At 43.2% G+C, this 24,155-nt stretch overlaps 1 protein-coding gene across 1 annotated transcript in view; it reads left to right on the top strand.

Moving 5' to 3' along the window:
* The window catches only part of FXR2 (FMR1 autosomal homolog 2), a 1,381,282-nt gene that overhangs the window by 1,204,426 nt on the left and 152,701 nt on the right, over nucleotides 1-24,155 (top strand). Inside the window, exon 15 of the mRNA XM_044076212.1 lies at nucleotides 23,187-23,285. Within this exon, the coding sequence (XP_043932147.1) occupies nucleotides 23,187-23,285 (99 nt within the window). The remainder of the gene's footprint in view (nucleotides 1-23,186; nucleotides 23,286-24,155) is intronic.

Raw genomic sequence — 24,155 nt, 5'->3', positions numbered from 1 at the left:
CCTTGTTTAATGCCCGAACCATTCGTCGTCGGGCTCTCTTTGTCGCTGAATTCTTTCGCTCTCAATCTCTGTATTCTGAAATGGCTACGGTAAGCCATCCAACTACCAATATTCCGAAAAAATACAAGGATAAAGACAGAGGCAGACCACATAGGTCCTAAGCTGCCGACGACAGTTCCGTTAAGCTAGTCTCCAGTCCGCCCGGTACTCAGTGCTTTCGCAGCCCCTGATGCCCACTTCAGTGGATTCGCAGGCCTCTACCAAGACCCATTCGGAGTCTGGTATGCCACGAGACTCTTTGACTATGGAACCTGCGGAGGTCTCTACCTTGGATGGGTCCGGAGCCACTGTGCAGGCACCGGCTTCTGAGGCATTCTTCGCTCAACCGATGTTCGACTCAAACGATGACTTTTTTAACCAAAACTACCGAGTTTCTTAGGCCCAGAGTACGCACTACACCTAGAAAACCAATGACCAAAGCACATGTGCCTGCTCCCATGCCACAAAAACAAATGCATCTTATTATGCTGATTAGGGGAAGTCAGCCTTCCCCTACTAAGAGAAAGAGACCAGTCCCCTACAGCTTCTACAGACCAGGAATCCGATGACTCTGAGATTTCTGATTATGAAGACATGCCCCTTATCTGCTTATGAGGATTCAGATGCAGAGGAATTCATTCCCTTTGCCTCCCCTCCAGAGGATTTTTCTTTTGGTGAAACCTACATACCTTAAGAGAGCATTTCCACTGGGAATGCCAAGACTATCCTCAGTCCAAAAAGAGACTCTGAGGATTCCTAGAGTTGCCTCAGCACAGGCCTTTAGCAATACCCCCTGTCCTGGTTATGGTTGATGTTTTTATGGAAGCTAGTCTTACTCCTGACACTTTAATTCCTGCTCCTAGGAAACCAGACAGGTACTACAGAGTATCTGACACTCACAAATTTCTTTTCAAGAATCCTACTGCTGACCCAGAGATAATTTTCCAGGGGCCTAAAGGTATCAAGGCTACTACAGCCAAGAGTCCCACCCCTTCGGACATGGATTTCAGAGCTTTGGACAGATGGGGTAAGAAGGTCTATACCTTGGGAACTCTTGCTATTAGGGCATTGAATTGTCAGTTTCACATGCTGAAGTACCAGCAGCATATTATGGAACTTATTAAACAAAAACTGGCAACCTTTACAGACTGTGCAGAAAATAAAGAATTGCAGGAGCTTATGCACTCTGCAAGCCAAGTCAGTAAACATACTTTGCAATCTGGCTTTGATGCCCTAGAAGCATCTTGCCGGGCAGCAGTCACTGGATCTGTACTGAGAAGACATGCTTGGCTCAAGGAGCAGACATTGCCAGACCATGTCAAATCAGTTACTAGACGCTGCTTTGAACAAGGACAGTTTGTTTGGCACCAAAGCAAAAGAGGTTTTTAAAAAGATGTAAGAAAAAGCTAAGTCTATGGAGAATGTTAAAGAATTCTTCCAAGTGCAACCCCCTAGATACAGTCGGCATTGCCCTTCCAAACACTGGTCCTTTCCAGCCCCCTCCAGGCCTTCTCAAACCAGATCCAGGGAAAACAGACCACCCAGACTACAGTCTCAGGTATGCAGAGATCTAAGCAATGTAGTGCCCCCACCCCTAAAGCAGGGAGTGGTAAGCCACATCCTTACGGAAAAAAACTCACAATGACTTCTTTACTGTACTCCCCAGCCCTTCCCAATTGCTAGTGCCCCTAGGAGGAAAACTTGCCCTTCATGCAAAAAATTGGATGTCCATCTCACAAGAGGTGGGTCCTCAACATTGTATCCCAGGGGTACAAATTTTATTTCCATTCACTGCCAACTCCAAGTGGGTTTCCAGACCTTCCTCCAGACCAGTGGGCAGAGGCTCGAAGCCAAGTAGATTCCCTGCTCAATATCACAGCTATTCGGCCGGTTCCAGTAGAACAGAGGGTTAAGGATTCTACTCCAGACTTTTCCTGGTACAGAGGAAAGAGGGCTCTTGGCACCCACTCCTGGATCTTTCAGTTCTTAACACCTTCCTGGTGGTACCAAAATTCAAAATGCTTACCCTGCAACATCATCTTCCTATGCTAGCCAAGGATACCTGGTTAGTCACCCTAGACTTAAAAGAAGCCTATCTGCACATCCCCATAAGGGAGTGATGCAGGAAGTATCTACATTTCAGGGCAGGATCTATGCATTACCAGTTCTCTGCACTTCCCTTTGGCTTATTTACTGCACCCAAAGTTTTCACAAAATGCCTGGGACGACTTCCTGATTTGGGTGACCAGTCAGGAATTGCTGTTGCAGCAGCTGACATTTGTGAAACACCTTCTCACTTCCTTAGGGTACACCATCAACGATAAGAAGTCAAAATTGGTACCCAGTCGAAAGATTGTATTCCTGGGAGCAAGCTTGGACACAACATCCCAGATGGCATTCCTCTCTTCAGAAAAACAAGTCTATCTGACAGCCTACTTCAAACAAATGGCCACCAGAACCCAGCTATCATCAAGAAAAATACTGCAGGCCCTAGGGTTCATGGCCTCATGTATGCTGCTAATTCCATATGCAAGACTGCATATGAGGAAACTTCAGTGGTACTTAAAAAGTCTTTGGTGCCAACATTCTCAGGACCTGGAAACAGTCATTCTTATCATACCCTGTCTAAGGACAGAGTTCCTTTGGTGGGCAGAAGCATGATACCACAACAAGGGACTGCCCTTTTCTCAACCCCACTCCACCCAGACCCTAACCACAGACGCATCAGACTATGACTGGGGAGGATGGCAAATACATTCAGGGCCACTGGAGCCCAAGTCAAATTCATCTGCACATCAACCAAAAAGAGATGCCAGCTGTGCAGACACCACAGTTATGTGGTACATCAACAAGCAGGGGGGAACCCACTCCTACCCACTCTGCAGGTTAGCCATGGCCCTGTGGCACATGGCCTTGGACATGCAAGTCCATCTGCAAGCTCAATTCCTGCCAGGCAAACACAACTGACTGGCAGACTTAAGCAGAAATCTCCTAAACCCACACGAGTGGTAATTGGAGCCCAGCACCTTCAATCTTCTGATTCAGAAACGAGGGACCCCAGAGGTGGATCGTTTTGCCTCCCCCTACAAGCACCAGTTCAGCAAATTCTGCACAGGAATCCTCACAGCAGGACTGGAAAGTGGATGCCCTATCATTTCAGTGGGCAAATCTCTCAATCTATGCCTTTCCCCCTCTGCCCCTTCTCTCAGTTGTATTACTCAAGATAAGACCGGACAGACCAAGGACAATTCTGATTGCCACTCCAGCACTGGTACCCACTTCTGCGCAGCCTGTCACCAGTGCCACCCTGGCAATTACACCAGAACCCAACCCTGCTGTCTCAGCACGAGGGACAGATTTTGCATCCACTACTGCAAACCCTAAATCTTGCAGCCTGGCTTATTCCTTGAATTCTCCCCCAGCAACCCTAAGCAAGCAGGTGCTGGACATCATTCTTGAAGCCAGAAGACCCAGTACAAGAAAATCCTATGCTGATAAGTGGAAAAGGTTCTGCTCCTGGATTCTGCCTAAAGGAGAGGACACAACTCTGCCTTCCCTGCCTATAATCCTGGATTACTTAGCAGATCTACTCCACAAAGGCCTGTCCTTCTCCTCCATTAAGATACATGCCTCAGCCATTTCGGCTCATTATAACACTGAGCCACCTCTCTTCTCGCACCCTCTTATCAAACGGTTCCTGAGAGGGGCAAACAACTTAAGGCCACCAAGGAGAGCACCCACCCCTGCTTGGGACCTTAACTTTGTACTAGAAAAGCTGACGCTTCCCCCCTTTGAACCTGCTGCATCAGCAGACTTAACATTCCTCTCTTGGAAAACACCTTGTTTCTGGCCATCACTTCAGCTAGAAGAGTGTCTGAGCTGCAAGCACTTATGGCTGTGGAACCCTTCATTATTTTTCATGCTAACAGGGTTTCTCTCGGGACTAACCCTTCCTTCATGCATAAAGTGGTGTCCAGTGTGGCTCTCAACCAATCCATCCATTTGCCAGCTTTCTTCCCTAATCCTCAAAATAAAGGGGAAAGGATCCTACACTCCTTGGATGTGCACAGACAGCTCAGATTCTACCTTGATAGTCCTAAGCCCTTCAGAAAATCTGACCTGTTACTAGTCGGCTGTGCAACAGGGGCAGAGGGCAAGGCCATTTCAAAACAAACAATTTCCAAATGGATAGCACACTGCATCCATTTCTGCTACAAGCACCATGGGAAACCAACCCTTCAGGGGGTCAGAACACATTCCACTAGGGCAACGTCTACCTCTACAGCATTTCTCAGGGGAGTCCCTACCAGGGACATCCTGGAAGCTGCTACCTGGAGTTCAGTACACACCTTCACCAAGCATTACCACCTGCCTATCTTTTCCAAATCCAGGGCAGGTTTTGCAACAGCAGTCCTGCAAGGCATACTAGCCAGCTCTAACTCTTCTTGACTGCCTCCACCCTTTTTCAGCTTTGGGAATCCACCCAAGTGTGATGACTGCAACAGTGAAACACGAAGAACATAGTACAGTTGTGTACACTTACCATAAATGTAGAGTGTATTCACTGTTGAAGTCCTGGTTTCCCTCCCACCAGACCCGTTTTTTTTTCTCTCTTCCCTCTCTATGGCTATTACTCATCCCTTTCAGGGGTATTGGTATTTACTCTTTACTGGTAGTGTTGGCCCCACCATAACTTAGCTCCCTATTTGGGGGCTCCTGACATTTGGGGCAAGAAAAACTGATAATGGCGTCAGCTGCTTGTTTTTATACCCCTGATGAACTGATGTCAGTCCTGGAGCGACAGCATCTGACACAGAAATACTAAGTCTCTGGTATTTGGGCCGACTGAGGGCTACCTGCAGGCAGATAACCCATGTGTGATGACTGCAACAGTGAATACACTCGAACATCTACATTTATGGTAAGTGTACACAACTGTACTTTCCGGGACCCTCTTCGGTGATCATGGAGCCGACAATTCCTCCGACTCTCTCTGCGCTGTCCGGAGTGTCTGGGAGCCAAGGTTCTCCGGCCGGCCCCAAGGGGGACACTCAGGCCCGAACTTCTTTGGTGTCAAGTCTATCCCTTGGAGCTTCGGCTCGGTTGAGCTCGGCTCCATCAGCCTCGGAGCCATCTCCCTGGGTCCAGGGGCATCCTCTGTCTCCTCTGAGCCGGGGACGTCTTCAGAGCCGTCGGGGTCTGCTTTCGAGCTGATGAGGACTGTGCTGTCTACCCCTATAGCTCTACATAAAGATACCAGTATTCGTCCCCCTAAGGCACCGGCTATTGTCTTGGCACCACCCCATCCACAGGACAGCAGAGATCCAGAGCCTCAGGATACCCCACTGGGTAAACCCCTCTCTTCCGCGGCCTCCCCAGAATATCCTTCTGAAGAACCCCCTCGGAAAAGAACTTGCAAGAGGAAGTGTATAGACTCCCTGGATGGGTCTGTCACTTCAGAGACTGACCTCGAGGAGTCAGAAGGATCCCAACGGTCATCCTCTGATGATATCTCATTTGCATATATCCTAAAGTAGGGAGGCGGCTGGAAGGCCATCACCCCTTCTGAGGAGGAGTCAGTGTACCTGAAGGCCTTTGGATCTCAACCTTCGGCCTCCTGGGTGTCCTCTGCCTTTCAACGAACTAATGGACTTGGTCAGTCGAAAGGCGTGGGAGTCCCCTGACGCAGTGGAACCAGTCCCTCGGAGGCCAAACAAGTTTTTGTCAGCCCCTACCGGAAAGGATTTTCTCACAGTGGGTGTACCTGTAGATGCTATGGTGGTGGCAGCAGCCACCAAGAAGGAACTCTTGGAGACATCCTCATCTGTCCATCCTCCGAATAAAGATTCTCGAATGATGAACAGATACGTGAAGCGGCTCTTTTCGTCAGCGACTTTTACACTCTGATCGCTGAGCTACCTAACTCACTTTACAAGGCTACAAAGAGATCTCCTGAAAGAGCTAGGAGATAATCTACAAGGTACATTAGCTCCGGGGGTGAATGAGAAGGTCTATTCCTAGCTGTCCACCTTAAATTCCATAGTCAACTCTTCCATGAGGCTGATATCTTAGACAGCGGATGGATCGAGCAGGGCATCGGGTTCAGGCGTTTCCCTCAGGAGACACTCTTGGATGCGCTTGTGCAATTTTGCAGAGCCCTTTAAATCTACCTTTACTAATGCCCCCTTTGATGGTTCCTCAGTCTTTGGTCCCAAAGTAAAGGACACACTCACCAGATGCTAGCAGGAAGGGAAAATGCTCTGTACCTTCAAGACCTTATCCTAAAGGTCAGAAGAGTGGGAAAATGTAGTTCAAAAGATCCCAGGGAGCTTTCCAAGATGCACGAGGTGAATCCTTCCCTAGGGGCAGAGGGGAGGTAATAATGATAGACGTCCTAGAGGCAGGGGGGGGGTCCGCAAAACCAGGACGACGTGATTCCTTTCGCGGACTTTCCTATCAGCGCTCCTGAAAGGAGGCCCGACTACTCTACTCTGGAGGCAGTCTGGGCACGTTTGTCTTTGTACCCAGAAGCCTATCCAAGTATCACAAGAGACAAGTGGGTACTAAGAATAATATCTAGAGGATATTACATTCCTTTTTGCCACTCTGTCCCACAGATCAGAATAATCCCGAATGTTCCACCCAATCCTAAGGGAGCAAGCAACTATAGAAATCCAAAAGTTGCTGGACAAAAGAGTAATCCAAGATGTCCCCGCAGACCAAACAGGATTCTGAACTTACTCACGATTCTTTTTGGTGCCAAAAGAACAGGGGACTGGAGACCCATATTAGACCTAAGCAAGTTAAACGCATCTGTCAAGAAGTCAAAGTTCCGAATGGTGACACTACAGTCAATACTTTCCTTCTTAGGGAAAGACGATTGGATGTGCTCGATAGACCTCCAAGACGCATACTACCACATAAAAATGGACAGAGCATCAGGGAGTCATTTACGCTTCCAGCTAGGAGCCAGTCAATATCAGTTCTGAGCTCTGCCCTTTGGTATCACTACAGCCCCCAGAGTGTTCACCAAATGTATGGCAGTAGTCACGGCTCACTTGAGGCATCTGGGATTCCAAGTGTTTCCATATCTTGACAACTGGCTCCTAACTCTACCACCAAGCATCTACTCCAGCAAGCCAGGGATGTGACTTTGAAAATTTGTGCTCAGTTAGGCATAACAGTCAACTTACAAAAATCTGTCTTGTTGCCCTGTCAACATATTACATTCATAGGCACAGATCTAGACACTGTTTCCCTGATGACATGTCTTCCAGCAGACAGAATTTCAGCCCTCAGGCAACAAGTACTTCACCTTCTACCCAAGGACAAGGTGTAAAAGCAAAGGTAGTTCTGAAACTTTTAGGATCAATGGCTTCCACCATAACACTTGTTCCCCTCACTAGAATACACATGAGAATCCCACAGTGGCTTTTGTTCTCCCAGTGGTCGCTTCAAGAGCTCCCTGTGTCTCACCTCATCAGAATAACAGAGTCATGCAAAAAGGACTGACGGTGGTAGATTCAGTCAAGCCATGTGACCATCGGGAGACCCTTTATTCCTTGACCACCAGTTGCTAAAGTAACCACAGACGCTTCCCAGATGGGGGGGCATTATCTGGGAAGAACAGTCCAAGGTATATGGCAGGAGCATGAGGCCCACTTGCACATAAATGTCCTAGAGATGAGAGCAGTGCTTCTGGCGTTGCAAGCACTCTGCGACTCTCTTCCTCTATGGATGATTGCTATACAGTCAGACAATATGTCGGTGGTTTGGTGCATAAACAAGCAAGGGGGAACCAAATCTTATCCTCTCTGTTGCGAGGCCCTGAGAGTTTGGCAATGGGCAATTTCTTCACGGCGCTTTCTAGTAGCAACGCACATCCCAGGAAAGTCCAGCATGATAGCAGACAAGCTGAGCAGGGCACTTCTGATGCCTCATGAGTGGTCTCTGAACCATAACATAGTGGAAAAGATCTTCAGGAAATGGGGTCAGCCTTGCTGCGATCTTTTCGCCACTCCCATGAATGCCAAGTGCAGCAGCTACGTTACCCTAATTCCCCTGCCAGGGCAGACACCGAGAGATGCACTTGTAGACTATTGGCCCTCGGGACTGTTTTATGCCTTTCCTCTCGTTTCCCCTCATACCCAGAGTCATTCAGAAAGCACAGTCCTTGGGAAGCAGGATGATTCTCATTGCCCCAAACTGACCTTGTCAGATTTTGTTTCCCTTCCTTTGGCCTCATCTTCAGGAGAATCCTTGGACTCTGGACCCCAGTTCCAGACCTGCTGACACATATGTCAGGCTCACTTCATCCTCTCCACACCCTCAACTTGACAGCATGGCTTCTCCACTTCCAATTTACTGGGGGTTCAAAATTTCACTCCAACAGTTAAACACATTGATGTCCTCAATAAAGCTTCTACTAGAATACTATATTCTAGCAAATGGAAAATATTTTCTCTCTGGGCTCAAAATAGAAACATTAACCCTTTTCCTGCGCATATTCAATCCATTCTAGAATTCCTGGCGGAACTCTTCCAACAAGGTTCAGCTGTAGCAACCATTAGAGTACAGCTGGCTGCAATTTCAAATTTCCAGGTTGGTGACCCTTCTTCTAACTTAATATCACACAGGTTGAGTAAAGCGTTTTTGAAAGGCGCCTCCTTATTGAGACCTCCTTTTAAGGAACCCCTTCCCTCTGGGATTTAAATTTTATCCTATCTCAACTTACATTGCCCCAGTTTGAACCTTCTTCATCTTCAGACCTCAAATTTCTTTCCTGGAAAACCATTTTTCTGGTTGCTGTGACATCTGCTAGGTTACAAGCGTTATCTGTCAAACTTCCATATCTGATTTTTCACAAGGACAGGGTATCGTTATGAACTAATCCGTCCTTTTATACCTAAGGTCTGTTCTCAGTCCAATATTAATCAATCCATTGAACTTCCAGTGTTCTTCCCTAACCACAGCAACAAGGCAGAATATAAACTCCATCAGTTGGATGTGCACAGACAACTCAAGATTCTATTTATATAGGACAAAAGATTTCAGGAAATCGAATTATTCATCGCCTTTTCTGAGGCAAAAAAGGGTATGCCGGTTTCTAAAGTTACCCTTTCTAACTGGCTGTCGAATTGTATCACCTTTATCTATGCCTCCAGTAATAGAGAGCTACCATTCAAAGTTAGGGGTCATTCAACTAGAGCACTAGCTATGTCATCTGATTTTCAGGCCAGAATTTCTATGGACATTTGTGCTGCAGCTCATACATTTATCACTCATTACAAAGTGGATTTGGCCTCCAGGGACAGGGCTTCCTTTGGGTCCACTGTGCTTAAAAGTGTACTCTCGTGAGCCATGCAGGGGAAAGTTGCTAGGGATCCTGTCCCATCCATGTAAGAATGAATGCGCGATAGGACAACATAAAGAACTTATGTACTCACCATAACGTTCAATGTTGTTCTCCGTCACGCCGTTCATTCTTACGAACCCTCCCTCCCTTCCCACATCCAAAGATTCCTAGAGGACGTGGTGGTTATCTTTACTACTACCTTGATTCAGTTTGTTGTTCCTGTTTCTCTTGGGGGTCTTGTTTATGTATATATATATATATATATATATAGATAGATATATAGATAGATGTATATATATATATAGATGTATATATATATATATATATATATATAGATATATATATAGATATATATATATATATATATATATTTACTTTCATTAGTAAGTTAGCAGCAAACAAGATCTGGAGAGTAGTTGCACCACTGCATCATGGGATACCTACCTGCCACGAGCCAAGTTTGAGATTTCCAGCTGTGTATTTGGCCGAGTCGGAGCCGAGGATCGGCTCCGAAACCATCCATGTAAGAATGAACGGCGAGATGGACAACAAACATGGAACATTATGGTGAGTACATTACTTCTTTTTATGGTTAAGTGGAAGCATTTCTTGATCTGGGTATGATTAATGGAACCCTCTTTATTGAATTATCACTTATGACATAGGCAATCCTACATTTACATAAATGAAAAAACTAACATTTTCATTTGCAAAAATTATACATCACATATATTATATACAGAAACTGTAAATCGGACATTAAATAGTTCATTTGTTTCCTGCCTTCCTTTAAACCTCATTCCTCCTCCAAAACATAATTCTGAATGTATTGTTCCCACAGTTCTCATGTTTTTCTATGTAATTGCTCCTACCCTTTTCTAAAGATCCCACTTATAGTTCTTTTTCTTTGTTAATATATCCACTCCTACTACTACAGTTGGTTTAGACTTTTATTTCCATTTCTATTATTTCTTGTAATTGCTTTTTTTTGGTAGCCACCAGAATTAAACTCTGCAAGGCCTTACTATGTCTAGGCAATTCTGTTTCTGTATCTCAGCTCAAAAAAAAAAATTTCCTTGGTTGCACCAGTTTGCTCACCCAATATTTCTACAGAGTAGTCTGTAGGGAATTTTTAAAATCTACCAACTCATTACACACTCATAAAATATGTTCCCAGTTACCTCTTTCTTCCCCATCTGACCTCCAACATTTGCAGTCTGCCTGAGGAAAAAAAATCTTTGGAGTCTGCTTCGGGTAAAAAATACCTATGAAAATAATTCTGAACAAAAATTTTAAATTTTCTCGACTTTGCATATTTGGGAGCCATACATATATCCTCCCATTGTTTGTAAATTGCTTGTCCAGTCTCTTCCTAATCCTTTCTAACCTCCTCTGATAAATTCCTACGTTTATCATGCAGTATTTTATATGTTCTACTAATTAACCCTTTTTTTGGGTATCGTCATATAATTTTTTTGCTACTCCTTTTCCAGATAGTTTCCTAGCTAACTTGACTCCTGTTCCAGCTTTTCTGCAGTTAGCAGTCATTTAATAGTTCATGTTTCTCATGGGAATTTTCCTGCTCTGTCCCTCATTTAGAAAAATGGTACTTCCATGAGATCTCAGTTTCATGCTAGAAGTGTTAACTAAGTCACCGAGACAGATTTCTGGGCACTCTTAAAGTTTCTGTCCTGGACAGCTTTTTTTCCTGGTTGCTGTCCCTTCTACCTGAAGTGTATCTGAGCTACTGGCCCCATCTTCCACACCTCCTTAATTTAGTTTTTCATAAGGACAGTTTCCGGTTATATAAACCTGTCCTTTCCCACAGTGGCTTCTGATGCAAACACAAACCAGACGATTTATTTACCAGTCTTTTTTCCAAATCGTTTGAATGAAGGAATACATCTTGCACACCTTGGATGTAAATGGCTTAGATTCTACCTGCGCAGAACTAAATCCTGCAGGAAGGACTTCAGCTTTGTTTACTTTACAGTTAAACTTTGGTCAAGAGTGTCTGAAGTCACCCTGTCTTGGTGGCTTCCTGATATGCATATCTTACTTTTGCTGAAATCACAGTTGCCGATTACTATGCAAACTTAAGGCATATTCCACCAGATCTGTTGCCACTGTAAAAGGGTTCTTTAGAAATTCTTTATTTTACGAAATTTGTGCAGTAGCAACATGGTCTACATTGCATACTTTTGTTCAACATTAACTGTTTTGCAGTCTAGGGGTTCCTTTGGAGGCACTCTTTTCAGAGGTTTATTTATTTATTTTTTTATTTATTTAATTTAACATTTGTTATCCAGGAATGTATGACTTGGAACAAAGCCAATTTTCAGCAGAGGCCTGGGGAGAAATGCTCCAGATGCATGTCTTTGTAACATGGGAGGAAACCGGAGGAAACCCACACAAACGCAGGGAGGACATGCAGACTCGGCACAGAAGGTCTAAAGAATACCACACTTTGGCACCTATCAGTCTTTTATTTTAAAAGATCAAAATAAAAGTTCTGATCATTATTAAATTTTGAATCCGTTAAATACTGTTTCGTGATACTAAATCTTTAAGCTCCACCTAGAACAATTAGAATAAACTCAAACTTTGCCCCACGGCTAACCAAAGAAACTAGATCACTGCTAAAAAGGAGACAGAAGGCTTGGTATCTGTCAAAAAAAGCAAATCTCAAGCAGCTCAATAGGCATCCAAAGCACTTAAAAGTAAAAAAAAAAAATTTAAACAAAGCAAAGTAAACTATTACTATAACATCCAAACTATACATCAAAATAGCCCACAAAAGTTTTGGGTGGCTATAAATAAATAATTCTTCTCCAGGTAACTCCAGTACACTCTTCCCTGGACCTGTGACAATACAGATGTCATAGCTACACAATTTAATAGATATTTCACTGAAACAGTACTAGCTCTCTCAAATAACAGCTCCACCCTGCCCTCCAGTTCTTCCTACATCAAGTAAAAACATTAGTACATTTTCCTTCCAACCAACACAATGCAAAAACCTGCTTAAAAATTAAAACCAACAACCCTAGCAGCTGACAGTCTACCAGCTGAATATTTTAAAAATGCTGCAAAGGCCACCTCCCACCCGGTATCAGTCCTTATAAACAGATCTGTCTCCGAACACCAAGTTTCAGCAATCTGGAAAATTTCACACATTATTCCACTACATAAAGGGGGCAACTGAGCAGAACTGTCCAACTACCAGCCAATAGCTGTCTTGTCACGTTTGTCTAAAATTCTTTAAAGATGCATTCACTTACAAGTTGTGGACCATCTCCTAACTCAATAGGACTTGTTGGCGGGACAGAATTGTGTCCCAGAGACTCCCCCCATCTGTGGAATAGACTCCCTCTCCATGTCAAGCAGAGTACCTCATTATCCCTTTATAAACGCAACCTGGATAACTGGATGGGAAACAGAAAATACACCCCTGGGATTCCACCTGTGTCCCTGCTGGAGAGTGCCTTTTGGTGCTGACTTGTCTAAACATGGGCTAAACTCTTGGTTAGGCTTACAAAGGCCTCAGGGTCAATAGCCTAGTAACCTCCTAAGATCCTATAAACTTCTGTCCAAAACCCAGCATGGATTTTGTCCCTTTCACAGTACTACTATAACTCTAATGACTTTTACTGACAGTAAATTAGCACAGAAATGATGGTAAAATAGTCTGTACTATCTTTCTTGATTTATCTAAAGTGTTTGACACCATCTGTCATAATAAACTTATAAATGCACACTGAACTAATCTGTCATAATAAACTTATAAATGCACACTGAACTAAGTCTAAGCCATTCTGCACTTGCATGATTCTTGGACTACCTAACTGGGTGCCAAGAAACTGTAAAATGACAACAAAACCTTTCTTCTCTGCTGTCCATGACACTGGGAGTACCTCAAGGATCTATCCTTGGTACCCTTCTTTTCACATTAATCACTAACAAAATCTACACAATGCTACCCTACATGCCTCCGTTTTATAGTATGCAGATGATTCCACACTGATATGCGGTGCTCCATCAGTACAAGTCCATGTAATAACACAACAGTCTCCCTGCTGTTGATTCATGGCTAAAACATTCCCAGCTTATAATGAACCCTAACATGACAAAACCCATGCTCTTCCAGCCCACAAGTCACCAGTCCCCCCTCCGATTGTTCAGCATCTCATCTACAAACAGTACAGTCATGATGTTCATCGTGCATACAGCTGCAGTCATAACAGATGGGTTCTCCTGCCGTCAGGCGGGTCCACGGTCAGCCGAATTCCACAGTCTAGGTCCGGCATCGTTTGTCGTCGCCTCCTCCCTGACGTCAGTGCGACAGGGGTATAAAAGAACCAGCCGACGCCATTTTCTTCAGTCTTTCTTGCCGCGCGGTGCCCGAAGCAGAAGCAGTTCGCAAGTGCCGGTCGGCCAGCTCCTGAGATTACGAAAATTTGGAAACCGAAGTCTTCTTAAAAGCTAAGTACCCCGTTGGGGAACCTTTTCTTGCCTCAGACCGATGTCAGACAAAGTTAATAATTGTATTTCTTGTGGGAAGCAAATACCGCATAAGGATTTCCATTCCCTCTGTATACCTTGTTTAGGCCCAGACCAAGAGGTCTCGGCCTGCCGCTTTTGTGCTACATTCAACAAACGCACTATTAAGCGTCGGGCGGAGTTCGCCCAGCATTATTTTGGAAAAGCATTTAACTATACTATGTCGTCGGATACTCCGACTCCGGTTTTGTCTAAAAACCGAAAAGACAAGGACTGACACGCGAGGTCCGCGGCCTCTACCGACACCATGCCAAAGCCGGCTACACGTGGTCCGGTTTTCAGTGAGGCGCCTAGGCAGCCCCTGCCTACTGACGACCTGTCTTTGACGGTGTCTCCTGTACCCGAGGTTGCAGGCTCCTCGGCCCACACCCCGACTACAGATACCGAAGCCACTGTTGGCGTTGAAACTCAGAATGTGGACAGGTCCACCTCCACCCAAGGTGTCTTCAGACCTTCCTCTTCTTTCTCTATCAAGGCTTTCACAAAGTCTAAAGCAACCATGCACTCTAAGAGACCAGCTACACAGGGCCCATCTCCAGGCCCCATGCCTAAGAAACAGATGCTTAAAATGGCTGAGGATTTAATTACTCTTATCAGAGGTTCTCAGCCCCCTCCGGACAAAAGGCCTAGAGTGGAGGAAGATTCCCCCTCCTCTGATCAGGGCTCCATTATTTCAGAGCACTCTGATGATCAGGAACATTCTTACTCCCCTTTTGAAGACTCTGATGCGGAGGAGTCCACCCCTTCTGTATCCCCCCCTGAGGATTACTCATTTGGGGAAACTTTGCATAACTTAAGGGAACACTTCCACTGGGAAGGCTAGGATTATTCTGATTCCAAGAAAAGGCTCGGGGAATTTCTCTTGCTTCCTCAGCACAGGCCTCTGGCTATACCTCCTGTCTTGGACATCCTAGATGATGTTTACTCGGAGGCCTGCCTTAAACCGGACTCTCTACCTCCAGCTCCAGTTAAGCCTGACAGGTACTACAGGGTCCCTGACTCTCACCAATTTCTATACAAGAGCCATGCTGCTGACCCAGAAACCATCTCACAGGGCCCCAAGGGAGTTAAGGCCTCCATTGCTAAAAATCCATTGCCTTCCGAGAGAGATTCCAGATCCTTAGAAAGGTGGGGGGAAAAGGTATATACCTCGGCTACCTTATCCATGAGGGCCTTAAACTGTCAGTTTCATATGCTAAAATACCAACAGTTTTTGTTATCACAATTGAAAAGTAAAATGTCACAACCTGAACAACCAGACTTGAAGGAGTTGCAGGACTTGGTGCATAGTGCAGAACAACTGGGTAAGCATACCTTACAATGTGGTTTTGATGCTCTAGAGGCCTCATGCAGAGCTGCTGTTACAGGATCAGTCATACGTAGGCATGCCTGGCTCAAGGAACAAGCCTTGCCTGATCATGTCAAAGCTAAATTACTAGACGCCCCTCTTCAAAAGGATGTACTATTTGGTGCTAATGCTGAGGAGGTATTAAGGAAAATGGAGGAAAAGGCTAAATCAATGCAAACTGTGAAAGAATTTCTACAGGTTCAACCCCCACGTTTTAGTAGAAATTGGCCTTCCAAAACTGGTCCTTTCCTGCCACAGACAGACCCCAAAGAGGCAGATACAGGCGCCCGAGGGCAGAGGACAATTCAAGGATCGTATAGAGGCAGACAATGGCAAGCTCCTACACAAAGAGGTGGTGAGGACAACTCGCAATCTTTCAGAAAGCAAACCCAATGACTTTCCCCTTTGCATGCCAACCAGGTCTCAAATGGCAGCCCCCTTGGGAGGAAAGCTGGCATTATTTTCAAAAAATTGGCATATTGTCACAAAGGACAAATGGATCCTGGACATTATAAACAGAGGCTACAAATTCCATTTTCACACCCTTCCAAAAATGAGAGGCATGCCAAACCTGCCACACAATCAAAGGGCAGAGGCACAAAGGCAAATTACAGATCTCATAAACATGAAAGCTATTCAAGAGGTACCTACGCACAAACAAGGTCAAGATTTTTATTCCAGGCTATTTCTGGTGCCAAGGAAGGGAAAAGATTGGAGACCTATTTTGGATCTATCCATCCTAAGCACATTTCTACTCATACCAAAATTCAAGATGCTCACTCTACAGCAACTTCTTCCCATGCTGGGCAAGGAGTCTTGGCTGGTAACATTGGACCTCAAGGAGGCATACCTGCATGTCCCTATCAGACAAAATTGCAGAAGGTACCTCAGATTTCTTGCATTTTCAACCCATTATCAATTCTCTGCATTGCCCTTTGGCTTATCTACTGCACCCAGAGTATTCACGAAATGCCTGGCATCAGTAATTGCCTACTGCAGACTTCAAGGGGTGCAAATATATCCCTATTTGGACGACTGCCTGATCCAAGCGGACAGCAAGCACATTCTTCTAAAACATCTGGCTTATGTAATAATGTTATTGAACTCTCTGGGATACACAGTCAACAAAAAGAAATCAAGGCTAATACCCTCTCGGAAGATAATTTTCCTGGGTGCCAAATTGGACACAAACACCCAGATGGCCTACCTCACGCCAGAGAAGCAGGGGCAACTAATTCAATACTTCAGAACACTAGCAAATTGCACCAGGCTTACTGCAAGGAAAATCCTGCAGGCTCTGGGATTCATGGCATCTTGCATCTTACTAATCCCATGTGCAAAGCTGCATATGAGGAAACTACAATGGTACCTGAAAAACATATGGTCTCAACACAGCCACAGTTTGGAAACAATAATACCACTAATTCTATGTCTGCAAAAGGAATTTCTGTGGTGGGCTCAAGCATGTCAAACAAACACAGGTCTTCCTTTCAGCAAGCCTCAAGCAAATCAAGTCATCACAACAGACGCCTCGGACTACGCCTGGGGGGTGCACATGACAGATCGGTGCATTCAGGGCAAATGGTCCCAAAAAGAAAAGCACCTTCACATCAATCAAAAAGAAATGCTAGCAGTAATAAATGCTATTATAGCTTTCAAGAACTTTCTACAACCAAGTCAACTATTGATAAGAACGGACAACACCACAGTTATGTGGTACATAAACAAGCAGGGAGGAACACATTCTTACCCGCAATGCAGACTGGCCATGTCACTTTGGAACATGGCCATGGACTTACAAATGGAACTACAAGCACAGTACTTGCCAGGCAAGGAAAACACGCTGGCAGACAACCTAAGCAGGAATATGACAGATCCACACAAATGGAAGTTGCATCCAAAAGTTTTTACAGAAATAATCCAAGAATGGGGAAGGCCAGACATAGATCTATTTGCCTCCCACAAAAATCATCAATTGACAAAATTCTGCTCAAGGATCTTCCATCCAAAGGCCTGGAGAGTGGACGCTCTCTCTTTCAGCTGGACATCAATGACAGTTTATGCCTTCCCACCTCTTCCTCTGCTGCCCAAAGTTCTATTGAAGACCAGAGCAGACAGACTGAAGATGATCCTCATTGCTCCGGACTGGCCAAGGCAACACTGGTACCCACTCCTGAGGAGCCTGATGCATTCCCCACCATGGACCCTGCCTCTTCTTCTGACTCAACACAGCTTCAAAACTCTTCACAGTCAGCTAAAAACACTCAATCTAGCCGCATGGAAGATTCCTTAGCATCACAGCAGGCCCTACTCTCCAAGGAGGTGCAGGATGTCATTTTGGAGGCCAGAAGGCCATCAACTAGAAAAGCTTACTCCGCAAAATGGAAACGTTTTTGTGTCTGGAATGAGAAAAAGGGCCAGGACCCTGGAAAACTGAATTTACCTCAAATACTACAATATTTGACTGAACTGCTAAGCAGTGGACTTTCTTTCTCCTCCATCAAAATCCATGCCTCAGCCATTTCTGCAGAATACAACACTGATCCGCCTTTATTCTCTCACCCTCTCTTAAGACAGTTCCTCAGAGGGGCTAAGAATTTAAGACCTCCAAGGAAACAACCAATACCTGCTTGGGATCTTAATTTCATTCTGGAAAAACTCACCTTGCCTCCTTCTGAGCCAGCTGCTTCATCAGATTTGCAATATTTGTCCTGGAAAACAGCTTTCCTTCTGGCTATCACCTCAGCGCGTAGAGTTTCAGAATTACAGGCTCTCATGGCTGTCCAGCATTTTATCATCTTCCATCAGGACAGAGTTTCCTTACGAACCAACCCGTCCTTTATGCCTAAAGGTGGTATCCAGGGTAGCTTTAAATCAGGCCATACATTTACCTACTTTTTATCCTAATCCTCAAAACAAAGGGGAGAGATTACTACATTCCTTGGACATCCACAGACAACTGCGTTATTATTTGGACAGAACAAAGCCTTTCAGAAAATCAGAACAGCTTTTTGTGGCCTATGCAGTAGGAGCTCAAGGAAAGCCAATTTCCAAACAGACTATTTCAAAATGGATAGCCCACTGCATACGCTTTTGCTATTCCTTTCATGGCAAAACTGTACCTACAGGCATTAGAACTCATTCCACCAGGGCCACAGCCACCTCTGCAGCCTTCCTCAGAGGAGTTCCTACCAAGGATATTTTGGAAGCAGCCACTTGGAGTTCTGTGCATACCTTCTCCAAGCACTACAACCTACCATTATACTCCAAATCTAGAGCAGGCTTTGCCACTGCAGTCTTGCAGGGCATTTTGGCTCCTCCTAGTTACACCTAGTGCCTACCCACCCCTTTCTTAGCTTTGGGATTCTACCCATCTGTTATGACTGCAGCTGTATGCACGATGAGCATAGTACAGTTTTGTACCTACCATACATGTAGATGTTCGAGTGCTAATACAGCTGCAGTCCAGGTTTCCCTTCCTCCTTCCCCTCTAGGGTATTCTTTTATGGTGTATTTGCTTGCAACTACTGTTTTTTGATTATATTGCATTGCATTATTACCCAATTTTATGTATTGCCTTCCTTCTGGGAGCACCTGACATCTGGGGCAAGAAAAACTGAAGAAAATGGCGTCGGCTGGTTCTTTTATACCCCTGTCGCACTGACGTCAGGGAGGAGGCGACGACAACCGACGCCGGACCTAGACTTTGGAATTCGGCCGACCGAGGACCCGCCTGACGGCAGGAGAAGCCATCTGTTATGACTGCAGCTGTATTAGCACTCAAACATCTACATTTATGGTAGGTACAAAACTGTACTTTCCCAGTAACCCCTGTTAAGCTTCTGGGTGGTGGTATTGATAACATGGAACTTGACATCCATATTGCACAGACATAAAAAAAACTTGGAACCCCATATAGAAATACGCAATACCTGACAACACAAAACCCACCATTGCAAGAACCCAGCTTGTCTCTACCCTCCTCTACACCTCACCAATTCTTACCAATCTAAAAGAAATCAGACCTAGTCAAGTTAGGCAGCTGCTGTAATAAAATTTAAGTTTGCCACAAACGCTACCTTTAGATCTCACCACTCCTTAGCACTAAAACAACTCAACTGGTTAGAGCTACCACAACTCTTAGTCTATAATCAACTTAACATGGCTCACAGAATCATAAACCAACCTGATAGAATCCCTGCCCTACAAAACCTACTATATCATTATCCTTACTCCTGTAATAATGTCCTGCACTCTAATAATAAAGCTTTACTAAGCGTAACCAAAGCCAACAGTGTTGCCGGAAATTCCATTTACTCTAACTGTATAGCCATAATGTGGAACTCATTGCCAACAAAAGTAATATCAAATACTAATTTGTCACACTTTAAAGAACTACTTAAATCTCACTTATCCGAGAAATGGTGTTATGCTCCTGCACTACTAGCCTGGGATAGGTTCTCTGATTTTCCCTCCAGCACCTTACTGGTCTTATTTTCCTCCTTATCTAGATCCCAGTATCCTCCAGTATGGTTCTCCCCTCTAATTACTTTCTAACTTAAACCCTAAAAACAGACTAAGTTGCTATTTGACCTCTCATAGGCTGCTGCTAGCAAAGACTTTCATTTGAAACTATGCTAATGGTTAAAGGTTTAATGTATATGTTTACATTCATTGCTTTACTTCTTGATCAATGTACATACTTTATCTGCATTTATATACATGTAAACACTCGCGTTTGACTCTGTATAAATCTGTTTGTTAATGAGACTGTGTGTGTATGTGTGTATATATATATATATATATATATATATATATATATATATATATCTTGTTTGTTTAATGTGGAGCTTTTCTCCCCAAGCCTCTGCTGAAACAGGACTTTTGGTCCAATCATGCTTTCCCTGTAAACAAATGTAAAATAAGAAAATAATTATTTAATTAACAAGTAACAAAAATTAAGTTGTCACACACCCTTCGTCCCATAAAGGACCTTTGAAAAACATGCGCTACAATGTATATAGAATCACCAAACACTTCATAGAAGTTCTGAATAAATTATAACATATAAATATATGCCATTTCATGTAATTTTATGAAATCTTCCAAGGGAAGAGTAAAGCTCATTTAAGGAAACCTGAACAAATGTACCTGTTTATAATAAATATTTATTTAAGAGCACATTATTTAACCCCTAAGGCTGTAATGCATCGGGGAGAAAAAATAGCTACTTTTATAACAAAGCTTCAGAAATATTGTAAACAGTACTGGTAGAAGAGAAGAAATGCATAATAAAAATGTAACTGCTTAAAATTCCTATTGCTTTATATCATGTTAATTCTGCTGTGTCAGCTTTCTTACTGGTCTGCTGGTTTGTTCAATGTAGTACTTTTCACAGTGGTATCTTAAAGGTTAAACTACTGCAGTTTGGAAACAATCAAAATTACCAGGATGAAAAAAAAAGTATGTTTATATCAAATTCCCTTCTCTTGTCCAGGTACTTAAACTACAGTAGATTTTACAGAATAATGATCTTGCCTGTCACCACCCCACCCCCAAAATGTTGAATGTACCAAATTATTCCCTGTACTAGGAGAATTAAAGTATGAAATCTCCAAATTTAAATTACTTGGAGCCTTCATAATTAATACTTTACCAGTGCCTTTTTACAGTCCTCTATGAAGGGAGCATATCATTATATACTTAGAATGAAGCTGTTAACTTTCATTCACATCCATATGTTATTATTGCTATGTGATAACCCATACTCAGTGTCCTTCCAAATTCCTACTTTGTAAGACCTGGAGGACATTCCCATTTGTTATGGTCTAGCTTGAAATCTAGCTTCAGTACTTGGCACCAAATTTGAGCTAAAGTATATCCGCATTCAAAGAGCATATTGGAAAAATAATTTTTAAAGGGGCTTGAGGCTGGAGCAATAGTTTTGTGAACTCTGATCCAAAAAGTGTCTCTAGGATGCATCTGTTGTATTGGACGGACATAAATAAAAAGATCCAGAATTGTGGTAAGTGTATAACTACTGTTTCCCCCACCTTTGGACCTGACTCTTGTCTTGGAGTAGCTGACCATGTACCCTTTTGAATCAGCAGTCTCAGACCTGCTTGTTTTTTTTTTTTTTTTGTCTTGAAAGACAATACTCGTGGCTTCTGCAAGGAGGGTTTCATAGATGCAAGCTTTGATGAATGTACAGCCATTTTACATTCTTTCACATTGGCAGTGTCAATCTCAGAAGAATTCATACATTTAAGCTAAATATAGTTTTGAAAATGTACTTTAATCAGACGATCAAACTGTCACTGTTGTTGCCAAAACCCCAGAAAAGAGAGGAAGAATTCTGTATAAGTTGTATGTGTACAGCTAATTGCAGTCCTATTTTAGTAGGTGGGAATTGGTCAGAAAAACAGATCAGTTTGTAGCCTTTGCAAAGGAAAAGGAAGGAAAGCAGATTAGTAAGCCAACAAACCTCTGCAAGATTTGAGTAGGGTTTCTGTGGTAGTACTAACTCCCCTAAGAACTGTCCGTTTCTCTCTTGAAAGAAACTAAGCGTTGTGGTGGTAGGAAACCAGATTTTGGGGGGGGGGGGGCTGCTCTCTTAAAGATCATGTGCAAGGGTTTTTATTTCTTTTCGGTGTAATTGTGTTCTCATTATGTAAAGTTGGATTTCTGATTCTAAAATATATATTTTTTACTTCAGTGGGACTATACTTAAGTATGTTAAATTTATCTCATCAATTATAGTGTAGTTTATGCTGACGTCTACTGTAGACTACAGAAAGCACTTACCCGCTACAAACTATCAAAACTGTTGGTGCTTACAGTTACAGAATCAGAATTCTTTATGCACATGGTGTGGAATCGGATAGTCAGTGGAGAGCTGCTCAGCCTACACAAGTTTACCATACTTGACAAGTATAGCTCCACTGAAGTAAAAACTATTTTTAGAAACAGAAAACTACTTTCTATAATGAGAGTTTAATTACAGCAAAAAGAAATTGTAACAAAAATCGTTGCACATCCTATTTAAATAGTATAATAGTTACCTCCCTCTCATAAGACATGGTCTCCTCAAGTTTTGCTGGCCTAGAAAAGAAAAGATGGTGCAGACCAATGTCTGTCTCATCTGGGATGCAGTTTGTCCGCACATATGTAGGACATTGGCCTGAACCCTGACCTTTGCAGAGATCTGGGAGTTGAGATAGTCAGGCAAACTTCAACCTGCTTCTGATTCCCTTATGTTATGAATGCTACTGCGACAGTGACTCTACTGGAATGCCTACTGTTATGGTGAGTTCTCACACAAAAATGCCTCACCTTGATTTGTCCTTCCCCTCCCTACCAACACCACCACTGAAGACTTCTGTACATTTATCAGCATGTTGAACAGATTCCTGAAGACCCTAAGAGGCATTCCATCTTGTCCCTGTGCTTTGTCCTACCTTAGGGCAAACTGTTTCACTCATTCTTCTCCCTCACTACCCTGTTGTCTTCACTTTTTCTCCTGTTTCCCAACAGTCATCCATGCATGATACCTTCATTTTGCTTTCTTTCATAAAGAAGGAAGCAAAGCCTTCTTTTAGTACATTTTTTTTCTGCTGTTACTATCTGCTACCCATCTTTGCTGAGACTGTCCCAGTCTGTTTCACACTTCTTTATTTCTGCTGTTTACATAAAGAAGACTGTACCCTGTTTAGGCTGGAGCCTCATTTGAAGATCTCTGGAGATGTGATTTTAAATACTGGATTGGAAAGGGTACTTGGAATTGTATTTAAGATGAAAGTTAATGAGAAGTGTGGTTACTAATGTTTGAAAAAATAGATGTCTATTCCATGGTTAGACTGGGCTAATGACGTTACTCTTCAACAGAGGATGGTGATTCCAAGCCCCAGCGACGTAACCGCAGTCGTAGACGCCGTAACCGTGGCAACAGGGGGAATGGGTCCATTAGTCGAGATCGTCAGCCAGGTGAGCTGTATTTCAGCCATTTATTCTCTTATGTTAGAACTGGAAAACGTAGATGAATTATCGATTACTTCTGGGTTGATTGTGCTGGTTGTAACTACCGGTTTTCGTTTTTATGCACACATTTTCTAAACTGGTGGTAGGAGTTATGGAGTACTTGGAACATTAAATTAAAATAGAATACTTTGAAGCTGGAATAACTGAATAAGGTTTCATAGGACTGTGTAAGGTGTTTTGAGAACCAGGCAGCTTTATCCAGCTTCCCTTAGTGAAGTATAATATTTATTTGTTTAATTTATCTTTTGATTATCTGTGTAATGAACTGATCCAAGGACCCTTTTTAGTCAGTAACAAAGTACAATAAAAGTACATACAGATAAAATAGATTACGATAGGATGCCAACACATTGCAAAAGGTGGGAGTTGAGTAAAAAAATACAGATAAAATATTTTACATAAAGATGCAGGCAGATTAAAAAAAGTGTGTGATGCAAGTTGATTAAAAATACAAATGGTAAAGTATAATGAGCAAGTTTTAAAAAAAATTATGCATTTAAACAGTATTTTCGTCTAAACATGTATAGCGGCAAATGCTTAATGTAGCAAAAGAACAGGAAGAGTACCTGTTAAAACTTCCTCAAATATTTTATCCTTTTATTAAGTTATGAGAACTCACAACCATAATGTTTTAGAATGTGTAAGAGCAGAATGCTATGTTGTACAGTGCAGTCCAATGTAGAGGTTGAAGTCATATGTAAATGTGATGCAAAGCGTAACTGAAAAATAAGTATAACCATTGTAAAATGAAAAGGGGTTATGGTATCATTTATAGTATTACCTTGACACCTTTCCCTTAGTATGATGTGTTCAGTG

This window comes from Protopterus annectens, chromosome 7.part0 (genome assembly GCF_019279795.1).
Source record: "Protopterus annectens isolate FY-2018-M chromosome 7.part0, PAN1.0, whole genome shotgun sequence".
NCBI lineage: Eukaryota > Metazoa > Chordata > Ceratodontiformes > Protopteridae > Protopterus > Protopterus annectens.
This window is presented reverse-complemented; position numbering and strand designations above follow the sequence as displayed.